This window comes from Pecten maximus, chromosome 15, assembly GCF_902652985.1.
Source record: "Pecten maximus chromosome 15, xPecMax1.1, whole genome shotgun sequence".
NCBI classification, from domain to species: domain Eukaryota; kingdom Metazoa; phylum Mollusca; class Bivalvia; order Pectinida; family Pectinidae; genus Pecten; species Pecten maximus.
In genome coordinates this window covers 35,228,994-35,249,519 of record NC_047029.1, presented here as the reverse complement: position 1 = coordinate 35,249,519, position 20,526 = coordinate 35,228,994, and the positions used below count along the sequence as shown (strand labels likewise).

General features: G+C 37.8%; 1 protein-coding gene across 2 annotated transcripts in view; it reads left to right on the top strand.

The window, feature by feature from the left end:
• Positions 1-19,106, top strand: part of LOC117343668 (solute carrier family 28 member 3-like) — a 47,525-nt gene extending 28,419 nt beyond the window's left edge. For both annotated transcript variants that reach the window (XM_033906125.1, XM_033906126.1), the window contains 7 exons: positions 6,690-6,851; positions 9,384-9,509; positions 10,005-10,135; positions 10,908-11,091; positions 12,541-12,843; positions 14,238-14,418; positions 17,033-19,106. In XM_033906125.1, the coding sequence (XP_033762016.1) occupies positions 6,690-6,851; positions 9,384-9,509; positions 10,005-10,135; positions 10,908-11,091; positions 12,541-12,843; positions 14,238-14,418; positions 17,033-17,058 (1,113 nt within the window). In that variant the 3' untranslated portion in view covers positions 17,059-19,106. The remainder of the gene's footprint in view (positions 1-6,689; positions 6,852-9,383; positions 9,510-10,004; positions 10,136-10,907; positions 11,092-12,540; positions 12,844-14,237; positions 14,419-17,032) is intronic.
• The last annotated feature ends 1,420 nt before the right edge of the window (positions 19,107-20,526 follow it).

The window sequence follows — 20,526 nt, the reverse complement described above, 5'->3', positions numbered from 1 at the left end:
ACACTAGTATAGTGTTCCTCCCATCCTGTTGGTGATACATTATGACTGTGATATGTTCTCACTGTGTGGTTGTTTAGGTATATCTGTGTAGTTTCCTCCAATAGTGTGTTACAACTGACGTAATGCTCCTGTTGGTTGCACAGGTACAGTGTATGTTCCTACCATGCCATTGGTTGTTACAGTAGCTGTGTTCTTTTGGATGTTACAGGTATTGCTTGATAGTGCAATCTGTTTGTTGTCAACAGTATTGACTGTCGTAGTGTTTTCATTCTGCATCTTTGGTACAGACTGACTTGAAGTTCCTCCCATACCTGGTGTTACATGTCTGCTGTGATAATTTCCTACCTCCTGTTTGGTTGTTACAGTATGATTTTCTGGTGATAATGGTATACCCACTGTTTGGTTGTTAAGGTACTAACTTTTGTGTCCTCCATCGTTTGGTGTTCTTACTAACATGTTCTACCTGTGTTTGTTGCTAATACAGGTACTGAGTGATATTTCTCCGTTTGTTTTACATACTGACTGTGATAGTGTTCCTCCCATCCTGTTTTGGTGTTACAGGTACTGACTGTGATAGTGTTCCTCCCATCCTGTTTGGTTGTTACAGGTACTGACTGTGATAGTGTTCCTCCCATCCTGTTTGGTTGTACAGGTACTGACTGTGATAGTGTTCCTCCATCCTGTTTGGTTGTTACAGGTACTGACTGTGATAGTGTTCCTCCCATCCTGTTTGTTGTTACAGGTACTGACTGTGATAGTGTTCCTCCATCCTGTTTGGTTGTTCTCAGGTACTGACTGTGATAGTGTTCCTCCATCCTGTTTGGTTGTTACAGGTACTGACTGTGATAGTGTTCCTCCTGTTTGGTTTGTACAGGTACTGACTGTGATAGTGTTCCTCCCATCCTGTTTGGTGTTACAGGTACTGACTGTGATAGTGTTCTCCATCCTGTTTGGTTGTTACAGTTACTGACTGTGGTAGTGTTCCTCCCATCCTGTTTGGTTGTTACAGGTACTGACTGTGATAGTGTTCCTCCTGTTTGGTTGTTACAGGTACTGACTGTGATAGTGTTCCTCCCTCCTGTTTGGTTGTTACAGGTACTGACTGTGATAGTGTTCCTCCTGTTTGGTTGTTACAGGTACTGACTGTGATAGTGTTCCTCCCATCCTGTTTGGTTGTTACAGGTACTGACTGTGATAGTGTTCCTCCTGTTTGGTTGTTACAGGTACTGACTGTGATAGTGTTCCTCCCATCCTGTTTGGTTGTTACAGGTACTGACTGTGATAGTGTTCCTCCCATCCTGTTTGGTTGTTACAGGTACTGACTGTGATAGTGTTCCTCCATCCTGTTTGGTTGTTACAGGTACTGACTGTGATAGTGTTCCTCCCATCCTGTTTGGTTGTTACAGGTACTGACTGTGATAGTGTTCCTCCCATCCTGTTTGGTTGTTACAGGTACTGACTGTGATAGTGTTCCTCTCCTGTTTGGTTGTTACAGGTACTGACTGTGATAGTGTTCCTCCCATCCTGTTTGGTTGTTACAGGTACTGACTGTGATAGTGTTCTCCATCCTGTTTGGTTGTTACAGGTACTGACTGTGATAGTGTTCTCCATCCTGTTTGGTTGTTACAGGTACTGACTGTGATAGTGTTCCTCCATCCTGTTTGGTTGTTACAGGTACTGACTGTGATAGTGTTCCTCCCATCCTGTTTGGTTGTTACAGGTACTGACTGTGATAGTGTTCCTCCCATCCTGTTTGGTTGTTACAGGTACTGACTGTGGTAGTGTTCCCTCCTGTTTGGTTGTTACAGGTACTGACTGTGATAGTGTTCCTCCCATCCTGTTTGGTTGTTACAGGTACTGACTGTGATAGTGTTCCTCCATCCTGTTTGGTTGTTACAGGTACTGACTGTGATAGTGTTCCTCCCTCCTGTTTGGTTGTTACAGGTACTGACTGTGATAGTGTTCCTCCCATCCTGTTTGGTTGTTACAGGTACTGACTGTGATAGTGTTCCTCCCATCCTGTTTGGTTGTTACAGGTACTGACTGTGATAGTGTTCCTCCCATCCTGTTTGGTTGTTACAGGTACTGACTGTGATAGTGTTCCCTCCTGTTTGGTTGTTACAGGTACTGACTGTGATAGTGTTCCTCCCATCCTGTTTGGTTGTTACAGGTACTGACTGTGATAGTGTTCCTCCCATCCTGTTTGGTTGTTACAGGTACTGACTGTGATAGTGTTCCTCCTCCTGTTTGGTTGTTACAGGTACTGACTGTGATAGTGTTCCTCCCATCCTGTTTGGTTGTTACAGGTACTGACTGTGATAGTGTTCCTCCCATCCTGTTTGGTTGTTACAGGTACTGACTGTGATAGTGTTCCTCCTGTTTGGTTGTTACAGGTACTGACTGTGATAGTGTTCCTCCCATCCTGTTTGGTTGTTACAGGTACTGACTGTGATAGTGTTCCTCCCATCCTGTTTGGTTGTTACAGGTACTGACTGTGATAGTGTTCCTCCTGTTTGGTTGTTACAGGTACTGACTGTGATAGTGTTCCTCCCATCCTGTTTGGTTGTTACAGGTACTGACTGTGATAGTGTTCCTCCCATCCTGTTTGGTTGTTACAGGTACTGACTGTGATAGTGTTCCTCCCATCCTGTTTGGTTGTTACAGGTACTGACTGTGATAGTTTTCCTCCCATCCTGTTTGGTTGTTACAGGTACTGACTGTGATAGTGTTCCTCCCATCCTGTTTGGTTGTTACAGGTACTGACTGTGATAGTGTTCCTCCCATCCTGTTTGGTTGTTACAGGTACTGACTGTGATAGTGTTCCTCCCATCCTGTTTGGTTGTTACAGGTACTGACTGTGATAGTGTTCCTCCCTCCTGTTTGGTTGTTACAGGTACTGACTGTGATAGTGTTCCTCCCATCCTGTTTGGTTGTTACAGGTACTGACTGTGATAGTGTTCCTCCCATCCTGTTTGGTTGTTACAGGTACTGACTGTGATAGTGTTCCTCCCATCCTGTTTGGTTGTTACAGGTACTGACTGTGATAGTGTTCCTCCCATCCTGTTTGGTTGTTACAGGTACTGACTGTGATAGTGTTCCTCCCATCCTGTTTGGTTGTTACAGGTACTGACTGTGATAGTGTTCCTCCCATCCTGTTTGGTTGTTACAGGTACTGACTGTGATAGTGTTCCTCCCATCCTGTTTGGTTGTTACAGGTACTGACTGTGATAGTGTTCCTCCCATCCTGTTTGGTTGTTACAGGTACTGACTGTGATAGTGTTCCTCCCATCCTGTTTGGTTGTTACAGGTACTGACTGTGATAGTGTTCCTCCCATCCTGTTTGGTTGTTACAGGTACTGACTGTGATAGTGTTCCTCCCGTCCTGTTTGGTTGTTACAGGTACTGACTGTGATAGTGTTCCTCCATCCTGTTTGGTTGTTACAGGTACTGACTGTGATAGTGTTCCTCCCGTCCTGTTTGGTTGTTACAGGTACTGACTGTGATAGTGTTCCTCCCATCCTGTTTGGTTGTTACAGGTACTGACTGTGATAGTGTTCCTCCCATCCTGTTTGGTTGTTACAGGTACTGACTGTGATAGTGTTCCTCCATCCTGTTTGGTTGTTACAGGTACTGACTGTGATAGTGTTCCTCCCATCCTGTTTGGTTGTTACAGGTACTGACTGTGATAGTGTTCCTCCCATCCTGTTTGGTTGTTACAGGTACTGACTGTGATAGTGTTCCTCCCGTCCTGTTTGGTTGTTACAGGTACTGACTGTGATAGTGTTCCTCCCATCCTGTTTGGTTGTTACAGGTACTGACTGTGATAGTGTTCCTCCCATCCTGTTTGGTTGTTACAGGTACTGACTGTGATAGTGTTCCTCCATCCTGTTTGGTTGTTACAGGTACTGACTGTGATAGTGTTCCTCCCATCCTGTTTGGTTGTTACAGGTACTGACTGTGATAGTGTTCCTCCTGTTTGGTTGTTACAGGTACTGACTGTGATAGTGTTCCTCCATCCTGTTTGGTTGTTACAGGTACTGACTGTGATAGTGTTCCTCCCATCCTGTTTGGTTGTTACAGGTACTGACTGTGATAGTGTTCCTCCCATCCTGTTTGGTTGTTACAGGTACTGACTGTGATAGTGTTCCTCCCATCCTGTTTGGTTGTTACAGGTACTGACTGTGATAGTGTTCCTCCCATCCTGTTTGGTTGTTACAGGTACTGACTGTGATAGTGTTCCTCCTGTTTGGTTGTCACAGGTACTGACTGTGATAGTGTTCCTCCCATCCTGTTTGGTTGTTACAGGTACTGACTGTGATAGTGTTCCTCCCATCCTGTTTGGTTGTTACAGGTACTGACTGTGATAGTGTTCCTCCCATCCTGTTTGGTTGTTACAGGTACTGACTGTGATAGTGTTCCTCCCATCCTGTTTGGTTGTTACAGGTACTGACTGTGATAGTGTTCCTCCCATCCTGTTTGGTTGTTACAGGTACTGACTGTGATAGTGTTCCTCCCATCCTGTTTGGTTGTTACAGGTGCTGACTGTGATAGTGTTCCTCCTGTTTGGTTGTTACAGGTACTGACTGTGATAGTGTTCCTCCCATCCTGTTTGGTTGTTACAGGTACTGACTGTGATAGTGTTCCTCCTGTTTGGTTGTTACAGGTACTGACTGTGATAGTGTTCCTCCTGTTTGGTTGTTACAGGTACTGACTGTGATAGTGTTCCTCCCATCCTGTTTGGTTGTTACAGGTACTGACTGTGATAGTGTTCCTCCTGTTTGGTTGTTACAGGTACTGACTGTGATAGTGTTCCTCCTGTTTGTTTTTACAGGTACTGACTGTGATAGTGTTCCTCCCATCCTGTTTGGTTGTTACAGGTACTGACTGTGATAGTGTTTCTCCTGTTTGGTTGTTACAGGTACTGACTGTGATAGTGTTCCTCCTGTTTGGTTGTTACAGGTACTGACTGTGATAGTGTTCCTCCCATCCTGTTTGGTTGTTACAGGTACTGACTGTGATAGTGTTCCTCCTGTTTGGTTGTTACAGGTACTGACTGTGATAGTGTCCCTCCCATCCTGTTTGGTTGTTACAGGTACTGACTGTGATAGTGTTCCTCCCGTCCTGTTTGGTTGTTACAGGTACTGACTGTAATAGTGTCCCTCCCATCCTGTTTGGTTGTTACAGGTACTGACTGTGATAGTGTTCCTCCTGTTTGGTTGTTACAGGTACTGACTGTGATAGTGTTCCTCCTGTTTGGTTGTTACAGGTACTGACTGTGATAGTGTTCCTCCTGTTTGGTTGTTACAGGTACTGACTGTGATAGTGTTCCTCCCATCCTGTTTGGTTGTTACAGGTACTGACTGTGGTAGTGTTCCTCCTGTTTGGTTGTTACAGGTACTGACTGTGATAGTGTTCCTCCTGTTTGGTTGTTACAGGTACTGACTGTGATAGTGTTCCTCCTGTTTGGTTGTTACAGGTACTGACTGTGATAGTGTTCCTCCCATCCTGTTTGGTTGTAACAGGTACTGACTGTGATAGTGTTCCTCCCATCCTGTTTGGTTGTTACAGGTACTGACTGTGATAGTGTTCCTCCTGTTTGGTTGTTACAGGTACTGACTGTGATAGTGTTCCTCCCATCCTGTTTGGTTGCTACAGGTACTGACTGTGCTAGTGTTCCTCCTGTTTGGTTGTTACAGGTACTGACTGTGCTAGTGTTCCTCCCATCCTGTTTGGTTGTTACAGGTACTGACTGTGCTAGTGTTCCTCCCATCCTGTTTGGTTGTTACAGGTACTGACTGTGATAGTGTTCCTCCTGTTTGGTTGTTACAGGTACTGACTGTGATAGTGTTCCTCCCATCCTGTTTGGTTGTTACAGGTACTGACTGTGATAGTGTTCCTCCCATCCTGTTTGGTTGTTACAGGTACTGACTGTGATAGTGTTCCTCCCATCCTGTTTGGTTGTTACAGGTACTGACTGTGATAGTGTTCCTCCCATCCTGTTTGGTTGTTACAGGTACTGACTGTGATAGTGTTCCTCCTGTTTGGTTGTTACAGGTACTGACTGTGATAGTGTTCCTCCTGTTTGGTTGTTACAGGTACTGACTGTGATAGTGTTCCTCCTGTTTGGTTGTTACAGGTACTGACTGTGATAGTGTTCCTCCTGTTTGGTTGTTACAGGTACTGACTGTGATAGTGTTCCTCCCATCCTGTTTGGTTGTTACAGGTACTGACTGTGATAGTGTTCCTCCCATCCTGTTTGGTTGTTACAGGTACTGACTGTGATAGTGTTCCTCCTGTTTGGTTGTTACAGGTACTGACTGTGATAGTGTTCCTCCTGTTTGGTTGTTACAGGTACTGACTGTGATAGTGTTCCTCCTGTTTGGTTGTTACAGGTACAGACTGTGATAGTGTTCCTCCTGTTTGGTTGTTACAGGTACTGACTGTGATAGTGTTCCTCCCATCCTGTTTGGTTGTTACAGGTGCTGACTGTGATAGTGTTCCTCCCGTCCTGTTTGGTTGTTACAGGTACTGACTGTGATAGTGTTCCTCCTGTTTGGTTGTTACAGGTACTGACTGTGATAGTGTTCCTCCTGTTTGGTTGTTACAGGTACTGACTGTGATAGTGTTCCTCCTGTTTGGTTGTTACAGGTACTGACTGTGATAGTGTTCCTCCTGTTTGGTTGTTACAGGTACTGACTGTGATAGTGTTCTTCAGTACGGCCGTCTCCGTCCTCTACTATATCGGAGTAATGCAGTTTATAATCCGTTATCTGGCCAGATTCATGTCCTGGTCTATGGGTACCTCACCCACCGAGTCCCTGAATGCCGCCGGTAACATCTTCATCGGACAGGTAATTATCACCGTCACATCTTCATCGGACAGGTAATTATCACTGTCACATCTTCATCGGACAGGTAATTATCACTGTCACATCTTCATCGGACAGGTAATTATCACTGTCACATCTTCATCGGACAGGTAATTATCACTGTCACATCTTCATCGGACAGGTAATTATCACTGTCACATCTTCATCGGGACAGGTAATTATCACTGTCACATCTTCATCGGACAGGTAATTATCACTGTCACATCTTCATCGGACAGGTAATTATCACTGTCACATCTTCATCGGACAGGTAATTATCACTGTCAGATCTTCATCGGACAGGTAATTATCACTGTCACATCTTCATCGGACAGGTAATTATCACTGTCACATCTTCGTCGGACAGGTAATTATCACTGTCACATCTTCGTCGGACAGGTAATTAGCACTGTCACATCTTCATCGGACAGGTAATTATCACTGTCACATCTTCGTCGGACAGGTAATTAGCACTGTCACATCTTCGTCGGACAGGTAATTATCACTGTCACATCTTCATCGGACAGGTAATTATCACTGTCACATCTTCATCGGACAGGTAATTATCACTTAAAAATACAGTAATATACCAGCTACCGAATATATGACAAATAGATTATTTCCTCTGATAAAAATGCGAAGAACTTGAGAACGACTTGAGAACAACATGAGAAGAACTTGAGAAAAAATTCTGGTGGGAAAATGCACATGCTGTGACGTTTCTACCGAAGAAAAGACGAATTTGTGTGGTTGACAATGACAGTGACCGGATTACAGTTTGAGAAAATTATCTGACGAATAGATATATAAAATCGTAGTGTGAATGTGCCATTTTTCTCTTGTAAATTACTAGCTGCTCTGGGTTTGTTGATGGGCGTCAGTTCCGTTTTATCAGCTGTAAGCCTTAAAACACACGCTGAGTTTTACTACTGCGCCCAAAAAATAGTCCGTTCAGATTTCTTAAATTGTTTAATTAAAAGTGTATCATTTGGAAACCAAAACATAATTTCTGGTATAGATATGCATATTTAGAGTAAATTGGCATTATGCATATTTTGTTTGTTTTGTTTTATTAAATTCACTGAGCACTACATATTACTCCGCCGACATTTTAATGTAGCCTTGACATTGAAAGACGGTGGACACATCATCGTGTGCTTCGTTGCTGTTGAAACTTGTTTAAGTCGACAATGTTATTGATTACAATTTAAAATTGACTTTCGTTCAAAAAAATAAATGACGAGTATTATATACATAATATATCCACGAGGTCACGATCATCTTCATCTGACAGGTGACTATCATTGTCACATCTTCATCAGACAGGTATTTATCAATCTCACATTATCATCGGGCAGGTAATATTCAATGTATCATCTTCATCAGACAGGTAATATTCAATGTATCATCTTCATCTGACAGGTAATATTCAATGTATCATCTTCATCTGACAGGTAATATCCAATGTATCATCTTCATCAGACAGGTAATATTCAATGTATTATCTTCATCTGACAGGTAATATTCAATGTTACATCTTCATCTGACAAGTAATATTCAATGTATCATCTTCATCAGACAGGTAATGTTCAATGTCACATCTTCATCAGACAGGTATTTATCAATCTCACATTATCATCGGGCAGGTAATATTCAATGTATCATCTTCATCAGACAGGTAATATTCCATGTATCATCTTCATCAGACAGGTAATATTCAATGTATTATCTTCATCTGACAGGTAATATTCAATGTTACATCTTCATCTGACAAGTAATATTCAATGTATCATCTTCATCAGACAGGTAATGTTCAATGTCACATCTTCATCAGACAGGTATTTATCAATCTCACATTATCATCGGGCAGGTAATATTCAATGTATCATCTTCATCAGACAGGTAATATTCAATGTATCATCTTCATCAGACAGGTAATATTCAATGTCTCATCTTCATCAGACAGGTAAAAATTTAATCTATTATCTTCGTCAGATGAATAGCACTAACATAACAAACCTAACCACAGTCCATGAAGTTATTCTCTTAGCGACTTACCTAGAATAGCATTGACAATTCCTATATACCTGTTGTAACACAGGGTGACTTTTATGTTAGTTGATTGGTGGTTATGGATAATAGAACTTTTACTTAGTCTATGTAGGTGTTATTGTTTTAAGGATCATAAAGTCGGCTACGTATGCACCTTAAGAAGCCATAATTGAACAATATGACCGATTTTATGGTATTGGTAGTGCAGTGTTATAAAATAGTTATGTTTATGTTGTAAACGATAAGTAGGTTTGGTTTTATGGACACAGTGTCGTAATGTGCCTCTGATGTGCTGGCTTTATATAGTAGTGTTAACGACCTTCTACAAGACGAACTGCAGTTCATTAATACATTAACTCGGTAACGGATATTTACAATTTCAGCTTAAATATCAACATTGATTATTTATGATTATGCTTAAACGTTTTCAGTTGTATAAAATACATAAAACTTTAATTTCAGAGCGAAGCACCTTTGCTCATTCGGCCATTCCTAAATGATATGACAAACTCGGAATTACATGCCGTTTTGACAGGAGGATTTGCTACAATAGCCGGAAGTGTCATGGCGGCCTACATAGCAATAGACGTAAGTCTGTGTTATTTGTAAAATTACAAAGCTATAAGACTGTGGTACAGCTATAAACTTATAACGTATACATTTCCAAACACTGAGCAGATTTATTTATCAATATTCGACTAAAAATATCAAACAGTATTTCTAAATTGAAATAATGTTTATTACAAATTGGCACTTTTCCTAAGAAAATATACGTGTATGCTACAGAATTTATCATCCGAAATGTTGTAAATACTATTTTTAGATTGAAATAAGGCTCTTTACAAATTGGCACTGTTCCTTATAAAATGTACGTGTTCCATATTTATCATCTGAAATGTCGTACCCTAAAAATAAATGTTGAAATCAATAAATCATCTAAGAATCCTGATACAACGTAAGTTGTTGTGCCATCAGTAACCTGATATTATATTGTTTATAGTTTTGTATATGTCACGGACCGTTGATAATTAGACTCGTTGGGGGCCATATTCTTCTGTCATAAGTACCATGATTCTGTGACAGGTTCCAGCTAACCACCTACTCTCGGCCTCCGTTATGTCCGCGCCTGCTGCTCTGGCTATGTCAAAACTGATTTGTCCGGAAACTGAGGGAAGCAAGTCCGACCCTGAGAAGGTCTACAATATGGAGCAAAGGTCTATACCGCTAACTCAAATATGCAGCGTTTACTTTTTAGTTTTTTGTTTTGAATTAAGGATAGGTAACCCAGCACATATAGCTACATCCTTTATAGTTCCGTGTTCGTTGTCTATCTATAACAAGACAGATTATGTGCAATTACGTTTCTGATAAGATACAATTTTCTTGAATTGGTTTTAATTTTAATTTTCAAATTGAGTCTTTGATGGATTTTCTGTCCTAGATAACGGTGGTAGTAATTTGTATCACTATTTTCATTACTTATCAAACAGTGACGTTCTAGCTATAGTTTATAAAACGTGACACATTACTACATTAGTATCAAACAGTGACGTTCTAGCTATAGTTTATAAAACGTGACACATTACTACATTAGTATCAAACAGTGACGTTCTAGCTATGGTCTATAAAACGTGACACATTACTACATTAGTATCAAACAGTGACGTTCTAGCTATGGTCTATAAAACGTGACACATTACTACATTAGTATCAAACAGTGACGTTCTAGCTATGGTCTATAAAACGTGACACATTACTACATTAGTATCAAACAGTGACGTTCTAGCTATGGTCTATAAAACGTGACACATTAATACATTAGTATCAAACAGTGACGTTCTAGCTATGGTCTATAAAACGTGACACATTACTACATTAGTATCAAACAGTGACGTTCTAGCTATGGTCTATAAAACGTGACACATTAATACATTAGTATCAGACTATAAACTGATTTATGGAATAATGCATTGTTTTTGTTACTAGCCCTGAGAGAAATGTAATTGAAGCCGCTTCTAATGGCGCCTCGCAGTCGGTCAAACTGATCGGGAACATAGCAGCGAACCTGATCGCCTTTATTGCCGTACTGGAGTTCATTAATGCCACACTTGATTGGTTCGGGTCACGCGTAGGACTTGAGGAACCTGAATTTGAAAGATTGACATTTCAAGTAAGTATTCAAAAGGGATTTTTTGAGTATTTTCCGGTGACGTATCATCTACTGAAGGAATGATTTTTGTGTTTTTCGTTCACTGGTTTACATTTTAGTATGACGCACGTCATGTTGAAATAATTGTATTTCCGGTGTGTTTTCGTTATAAAACCTAACTAACGAAAATATAAGATTTGATGCGTAGGAATACATTGTCCATAGCCGGACCGGTGCACACATGCGCAATTAGTGTGAATGCGGAAATACTATTTTTATTTCTGATTTTCTTACTTTTTTTCCGCAATAAAATATGAATGGAACATGGTAGAATTAACTAAAATATAACGTCATTGTATGAAAACACTTAAACTGTAAATAAAAGGAATAATTCTTGTTTGTTACCGTTTACTGGTGTGTAAACAGCATTTTTTACAAATATTTCAACATGAACGTGCGTCATATAAAAGATCTGTAAAAACGATGAAATTACACACTATTAAACGATACAAAACTAGAATTATTCAAAAATATCATGAGTTAATTGGACAAAATGTGTGCGAAAAATGAAGATTGTGGTTGTTCAGATCCATGGACTTTATTGTTTCACTGTCGAGGCAAACTTGTACTAGAGGAAGGTTTTTCATCAGTCAGGACACATTTGTGAACTCCTCTTACCAGAATCAGTCAAATGACTTGGAAATGTTCAGAGCTTATTTTCTTTGAAGCCTCTCTTTCAAAAATCACAGCAGAGTTAAAGAAATAGGCGTCTCTTTAACCTAATTGCGACAGATTTCTTTTTTAAATTGTTTTATTTACCTTCTTTCTAAAACGATCTTTGTCGAACTCGACTCGGAAATATATGAGATAAAGACTCTGATTACCCATGTCAGTGTTGGTCTACAATGTACATAGTTCTAATTCTCAAGTCGACAATTCTTAATACCTGAAAGATATCGGTTAGTAGTAAAATGTACATTACTAGAGGTTTGTCTTAAACCTGTTGACTTTTGGATACCAAGGCTTACTGGTTTCAAAATGCATGTAGTATCCTGAATAGTATAGGATACTGGCTAGACATTTATCCCCGTGGTTCTCTGTCCAGGACACTCGCAATGATAATCCTTTATGGGATTAATGGTGTCGGAGCTGTCATGCTGGATCCAAACATTGTACTTTACACTGCTCATATGTCTCGGGTGGATCTGACATCATATAATGTTCCGTGAGTGCCGATAGATCTAGATCTCATAATCATTATTATCACTCAGGTGCTCATTAATGTATCTAGATTTACCAATAGTGACCTGGCTCTTCTGCCTGGCTCATCTTTCACACACTGAGCTAACTTGTCGTGTATAATTGTTGACTAACTTTGTTTATATCCACGACGCGTGGTGAGTTACTGTCGATCCAACTGTTTTTTATCCACGACATGTCGTGTATTAATTTTGATTATTTTTGTTACAGTTTATCTGTTCCTACGTTTTCTACCCCGTTGCCGTCATGATGGGTGTCCCGGTTGGATCTGACTGTCGTAAAGTGGGCGAATTAATAGGCATTAAAACCTTCCTTAACGAGTTCGTGGCCTACGGGGAGCTGTCTACATATGTTAATAACGCCAAGAATCTGAGTTGGTACGAGGGCCTTAATGGGACGTCCACCAACACGCTGATGTGGGGTCAGATCAACCACACGGGGGCGTGGCACTACAATAAATGGGACATCGTTTACGAGGATATCAACGTCACTCTCACTAAAGGGGTCCTAACGGTAGGTTATTTAGGACAAAATGTCTTAAATGTAGATTAATTAGGAGAAAGATGTCCTAACGGTAGGTTAATAAGGGGAAAATGTCTTAACTGTAGGTTAATTAGGACAAAGACGTCCTAACGGTAGGTTAATTAGGACAAAGACGTCCTAACGGTAGGTTAATTAGGACAAAGACGTCATAACGGTGGGTGGTTGAATAAGGTCAAAGGATAACTAACGGTAAGTAATGTAGGACTTAACAATATTACATTCGTCGATCATACATATTTATTTATCAGACTTCCTGTTAAATTACTGATGTATTGTGATCTTATTAATCAATTGATTTTATTAAACTACACGTGTCAACAAAATTTAGCCGCTCACAATATATGTATTTGCATATCTTGTTACTTGTTTTGTTTTTGTTGTTGCTGTTTTTTGTTGTTGGTTTTTATTTTGGTTGATTTGTTTTTACTTTTTTGTTTTTGTTTGGTTTTTCTATACGTTTGTTGTGAATTGTGTCATGTCAAACATGATTTTTTTCATAACATTATGTTTTAGTTAATAAACCGATATCGTTTACTTCGCCAGTCTGATATTCTGTTAATGATGTCATATTTGTGGTGTATTTAAATAATGTGCTTACATTGAATGTTGTTGGTGTTTGAGAGAGTTTGTCAGTGTGTGTATTCTGGAAGTTAGTTAAGTATGACGTTTGTAATGCATCATGGGTAATAAAAGCTCATGATTGGGTTTGTCCTTTGAGAGGTCCAACGATTTGTTTGTCCTTTGAGAGGTCCAACGATTTGTAACCACTATCTCAGGGTTAAAATGCATACCACCGATATTCTGAAAATGAATATTGAACAAAATTGGTAATACTAATAACCATTTGGATAAGCATATGTTTTCGACACAGGCTATTACATTCTTTATCATAAGATTAAAGAATGTCCACCTCCATTCCATTTAAAATGCAATTTTCACCGAGTCTTGTCATGGACTTGTTTGAATAGGATATGAAAGGGAACTCGCACTAGGATCAGCAGTTATTTTGTATAATTTGATTTTAGAAATGCATTCAACTACGAGAATTGATACTCTTGTGAAAACATGTAGAAATCGACGGGTATATTAAAAGAATCGCTGGTTTACATAATTTGTACTCTACTTTGAGTGATCGATTAGCACTGTGAAAACACAATTGTCTTTCACCTAGGCGGCCGGGGTCGACTCTCGATCGGACGTGAAAAGGTATGGGGTCACCTGCCCCGACCACGTGAGTTTCCCCGGTACTCCAGCTTCCCACACAGTAAGACCCCTTGGGCTAATAAGGGTGATTAATATAAGTTGAAATAACTTGTTCCCTAATTGTTGTAAACTAAATAAAGTCTAAAATTTGTATTTAACAGGATCGCGCTGTTGTCATATCTACATACGCTCTCTGTGGTTTCTCTAATATCGCTTCTATGGGAATCATGCTTGGAGCGTTAGGAGCTATGGCGCCCACCAGGAAGTCGGACCTATCACGGCTCGTAGTCACAGCAATGATTGCTGGCAACGTGGCTTGTTTCATGACAGCAAGCATTGCAGGTAAGCATGGCAACCATTTAGTGATCCTCATAGATATCTGACTTAAATGTTTCCAACATCACAAGTTCTTGAAATAGAAATGAATAAAATAAAGATATTAAACAAATATATGATACATAATTTTTCAAGTTCTTTGTCCATTGCTGTTTGAGGGAGGTTAACCGAAACCAAACAAGGAAAATCATGGGTAGGAGATAAAAGGTTTAAATCAAATGAAAACAGTTGTAAAACAAGAATGGAACAACGACATTTTTTTAAAGTTTATAAACAATCTTATTTGCCTAGATATTTATACTCCATACACTGACCTGTCTGCAGATAGGCAGCTCCTTCTACAGTCCACATAGGGATTGGATTTCACTTTTATGTTAACCATGCTTTTATGCTAGCGCCCCATTTAGAATATATTCTTAGAGGAATTGATCCATAAAAGCATGGTTAACATAAAAGTGAAATCCAATCCCTATATTTACACTTACGGATGTTGTTTCGATAAGTCTTTGTGATTACAATATTTTTCCTTTGTAAAAAAAAAAAAATCATATAAAAGTCGGACACAGTGGGAGGAGTCAATTATTAGAACAGCAAATGGTGACGCTTCACAACAAATTGAGACTTTTTTTCCGCGGTAAAAAATAGTTCTGTTTTTTATTATGATATTAACATAAATAACAAAAACATTTTGATAGATTATCATATTTAATATTGTCAAACATGTTATTTAGATTTCAAATTAAAAAATAACCCTTTGTAACTTAAATTGTAAATGTAAACAAAGCCATGTGCTTGGCGAAAGTAGTTCCCGTACCCTGTCATATTTTCATACGCAAGTTCAAAGGTCAATGTTTCCATGCAAGAATGGTAAACAAATCGGTCTGGTATTGTTATATAGTGACAAAACTTTGCAAGTGTAAATATAATACAAAAAATCTCAATCTAGTGAGTTTCACTCCTTTTTTTTAAAGTCACATCATACTGACACCGTGCAAACCAGTCGTCCGATTCCCAAAACTAGAATAGGCTACCTTTTTCAAGACTATGGTATGTCTCGACTATGAGACCAAACCCAAAGCCTTCCTTACAGGAGCAATGTCAAAAGTGAGGCATTGTCAAGGGAGACATTCCGAAGAAGACAGATGTTAGAACTTTGTCTCCTGTTACGATCATTTAATGGGGGCAGCAGGTACAATTCCTACGCCCTACCTGCAGGAATTTCATACATACATACATACATACACACGTAAATGTGTTCTTATTGTCAAATTATGTTCAAACAAAAAATTAAAACCGACATTTCAGGTATTACTATATTTTTCATACAATATGCATGTAAAAAATATTCTTATTTTCTACATGTAAAACATTCATTGTTAAATCTTCAGATTTTCATTGCTTATTCATAAAGGTTTCCAGGTATATGTATATATACATTGCAGTAAAGGTTTTAAACTAGGGGGCATAATCTAGTTTTATAATTTCGATTGACAATTCTTTACAAAAAGCTGGTGGCCAGTCAACGTAGAACACATCATACGTCCTATCGCGTTGTATAGGATGGTGTTAGCGTTGTATAGGATGGCGTTAGCGTTGCATAGGATGGTGTTAGCGTTGTATAGGATGGCGTTAGCGTTGTATAGGATGGTGTTAGCGTTGTATAGGATGGTGTTAGCGTTGCATAGGATGGTGTTAGCGTTGTATAGGATGGCGTTAGCGTTGTATAGGATGGCGTTAGCGTTGTATAGGATGGTGTTAGCGTTGTATAGGATGGTGTTAGCGTTGTATAGGATGGCGTTAGCGTTGTATAGGATGGCGTTAGCGTTGTATAGGATGGTGTTAGCGTTGTATGGGATGGTGTTAGCGTTGTATGGGATGGTGTTAGCGTTGTATGGGATGGCGTTAGCGTTGTATGGGATGGCGTTAGCGTTGTATGGGACGGTGTTAGCGTTGTATGGGACGGTGTTAGCGTTGTATGGGACGGCGTTAGCGTTGTATGGGATGGTGTTAGCGTTGTATAGGATGGCGTTAGCGTTGTATAGGATGGTGTTAGCGTTGTATAGGATGGTGTTAGCGTTGTATAGGATGGCGTTAGCGTTGTATAGGATGGTGTTGGCGTTGTATAGGATGGTGTTGGCGTTGTATAGGATGGTGTTATGGATCATTTAGCTCGTTTTAGGTTTCGGTACTACAGGGTGTCAAAACGTGTACGTCTAATAACCGTAAATATCTCTTGAGATCATTTCATTGATTAATTGAATACTCGCAGTCATTCTTTGGCAAAATTATCTACAATATCAGTAGCTCATGTACTCAACTCGTTAGAGTTGTTTCCCCTATAACCTTTCACGCGTTCCGTCGACACTATGACTACTCCCAAGAGACGGTAGTGATATGTAGTTTGAAATGGATTATCTAGATTTTAAACACAACTTTCCAGTTCTCTTCAACTAAAACCCTCTACCATTGATATATCCAAACCAAGCTGAACATGCCATGCAATCCCCTGATCAGAGCTTGTTTTTCGTAGCAGATACCACTACTTAACATATTATACTATTTCATTATCTTTATCATCTATTGGTGATTTATTGACCGTCACTGTATTGTAATGTTTCAGGGCTGTTTTACGAAGGAAATCTGTGATACAGGGAAAACAACGTTATCCAATCAAATGATGAGCAGGGACAAACTGTCGTTTAACAATTCAGGATGTATCGCATTGTTTTATATTTTGTGAATAACAATACCTATGATGATACGGTAGATTTATTTTATCGAGACTCATGGTATCTTATATATTATACAAATGTCCTGTTTTAAATGTAAGATTGTATTCTTGCATTCCAATATATACAAATTAGCAAGTTCGAAAACAGACCTGTTGTTGATGATTATATTTTGTAGAATATTGGTTTTTTTATCTATAAACATTACACAAATCAGAAAAGTTTGCTCACTTAACCATGTCACACAAAAACTTGGATGAGACAAAAAAGAAAAATATCAATGTTGTTGAAACAGAATCCAACATATACGTGCTGTTTTTGCGTATTCCTGTTAATAGCATTTTGTTCCAACAACATTCATTTTTTCACTTCTGTCTCATTTTTGTGTGACATCGTATATTGTTGTGTTAATTAAATTGTTTAATAATATATAATATGTTTAAATGGCGTCTTGACTGCCTAATTTTTATTTGGACGTCATTTCCATGTGTTCACTTTCAACAACAATTTTAATGTGATCAGGTTTTCCGGTTTTAGTTATATTGTTTATATATGCATGTTACAGATTATAATTATGTATATTTTAGTGTTCCAAAAGGACTTTTTTAAGACATATGCTGGATATAGCAGTTTTAAATTTCATGCATATAATTTCAATTGTTTGTTTTAAGAAAACTTTACTTACATGTAAATTACATCGGTTTAGGCGGAGACGGCTTTACAATTACATATATGTAATAACAACTGCTTGGGTGAAGACGTCACTTAGTTACATGTGTTTAATTACAACTATTTGGTGAAGACATCTTTACATATATGTGTGTTATCACAAATGTCTGAGTGAAGACGTCTTTGATTAATGTGTGTATTAACAACTGTCTGGATGAAGACGTCATGACTTAATTACAAGTGTTTACTTATTTACATTGGTGTAATTGCATTTTTCAGTTTAGAAATCTTAACTTATATGTGTTTAATCATCTTTGTTTGTTTAGAGTTTAAAAACAGTTCATTAGAAAGTTGTTAACATCAATAAAGGAATGGACACGTAAAAACTAAATATAGATAAGTGTACTGTTGACCAATGATCATGTGAGTATGTCGTTACTTTCTGTTGGATCCTGAACTAATATAAAGTCGTGTAATTTCAATAATAAGGTCGTGGAATTTTAGTATAAACGTCGTGGAAATTTAATTATAAGGTCTTACAATTCTAATATGAATGTAGTGTAATTTTAATGATAAAGTCGTGTAATTTTAATGATAAAGTCGTGTAATTTTAATGATAAAGTCATGTAATTTTAATGATAAAGTCATGAAAATTTTAATGATAAAGTCATGTAATTTCAATGATGAAGTCATGTAATTTTAATGATAAAGTCATGTAATCTTAATGATAAAGTCATGTAATTTTAATGATAAAGTCGTGTAATTTTAACGATGAAGTCATGTAATTTTAATGATAAAGTCATGTAATTTTAATGATAAAGTCGTGTAATTTTTATAATAAAGTCGTGTAATTTCAATGATGAAGTGGTGTAATTTTAATGATAAAGTCGTGTAATTTTGATGATAAAGTCAGGTAATTTTAATGATAAAGTCATGTAATCTTAATGATAAAGTCATGTAATTTTAATGATAAAGTCAGGTAATTTTAATGATAAAGTCGTGTAATTTTAATAATAAAGTCGTGTAATTTTAATGATAAAGTCATGTAATTTTAATGATAAAGTCGTGTAATTTTAATGGTGAAGTCGTGTAATTTAATGATAAAGTCAGGTAATTTTAATGATAAAGTCGTGTAATTTTAATAATAAAGTCGTGTAATTTTAATGATAAAGTCAGGTAATTTTAATGATAAAGTCGTGTAATTTTAATGATAAAGTCAGGTAATTTTAATGATAAAGTCAGGTAATTTTAACGATAAAGTGGTGTAATTTTAATAATAAAGTCGTGTAATTTTAACGATGAAGTAATGTAATCTTAATGATAAAGTCATGTAATTTTAATGATAAAGTAATGTAATTTTAATGATAAAGTCGTGTAATTTTAATAATAAAGTCGTGTAATTTAAGGTCGTACACTTTTACTATTAAGGTCGTATATTCTTTATATCAAGGTGGTGTTACCTCAATATTAATAATAAGTTCTTGCGATTTTAATGATAAGGTCGTGCATCGTGTAATGTCAACATTAAGGTCGTTTAATTTTAATATGGTCGTGCAGTTTTAATATTAAGGTCGAATTATGCGTACAATTTCGAGATTGATGTCCGTCGTACATTTTTGCCTACATGTATCATAATTTTTTTAATTGTGTATCCACCTTTCTGCGTTCTATTATCTGAAAAACAAATATCGTGTTATAATAGGAAAATTTAGAAATGTCTACAAGAAATTGTAATGTACATATATAGTTACATGTAAAGAGAAGTTTACGTTATCTTACTTATATTACCCGCTTGTTGTATAAACCATTCATAGAATAGAATTATAAGAATGAAACACCTGTATGATGAATTGTCGTTCATTAATTGGCGTGTAGTAATTATAATTGATATTTAAAGGGGTGCTGTTGTTTAGTATAGCTCCTAGTGAGAACCAAATGATGTGGTAACACGCTGTCTTATCTTCAGGCTAATTTGGTCTCTTAGCTAAAAATGTATTTAACAGTCTATACCTGTCTTAATAAAAAAAAACTGGAGTGTACTCTCTTCATAAACCGCTTCGCGGTTTATTTAGAGTACACTCCAGTTTTTTCTGTTATGACTGTATAACAGAAAAAATAATTGATGTAAATCCTTAAATATATATTGTAGATATAAAACCTGTATACAGATGACACTTACCACCTATATAATATTTTATTTTTATTCCGGCATTAGATATGTTGTTATACAAAGTGTATGATATATTATTTTTATACAAACCTGAAAATAAATATTTTTTAACATATTTTTTTGTGTTTTTACTTTATTTCTGAGATATCCTTATAAATATCGGAAATCAAAAGGGACGAATCCCACCGTTATGGCCATAAACGATTTCCATAATAGTAGTGGAATAATTTAGAGCACTTTAGTTCTTCCAATTAATTGTCTATATTAACGGATAGAAGGTTATGACAGATGTCTTGTGAATTCGAAAGAAGAATATTGGAATGGGATAATACTGATTGAATACCCTTAATACATGGTCGAGAATTCTATACCCGGGAAAATGTCAGTGTCCGTCTAATCCATGCTCCGACAGCCACAATCACCCAGAATATCTCACAGTCGTGAAGATTGTCTGTCCTACCCTCAAACTAAGGAACTCTTTTCTGTCGTTTTACCCACATAATCAGATACAAGGGGACACGAGAGCTGCACCAGATCCATTACGAT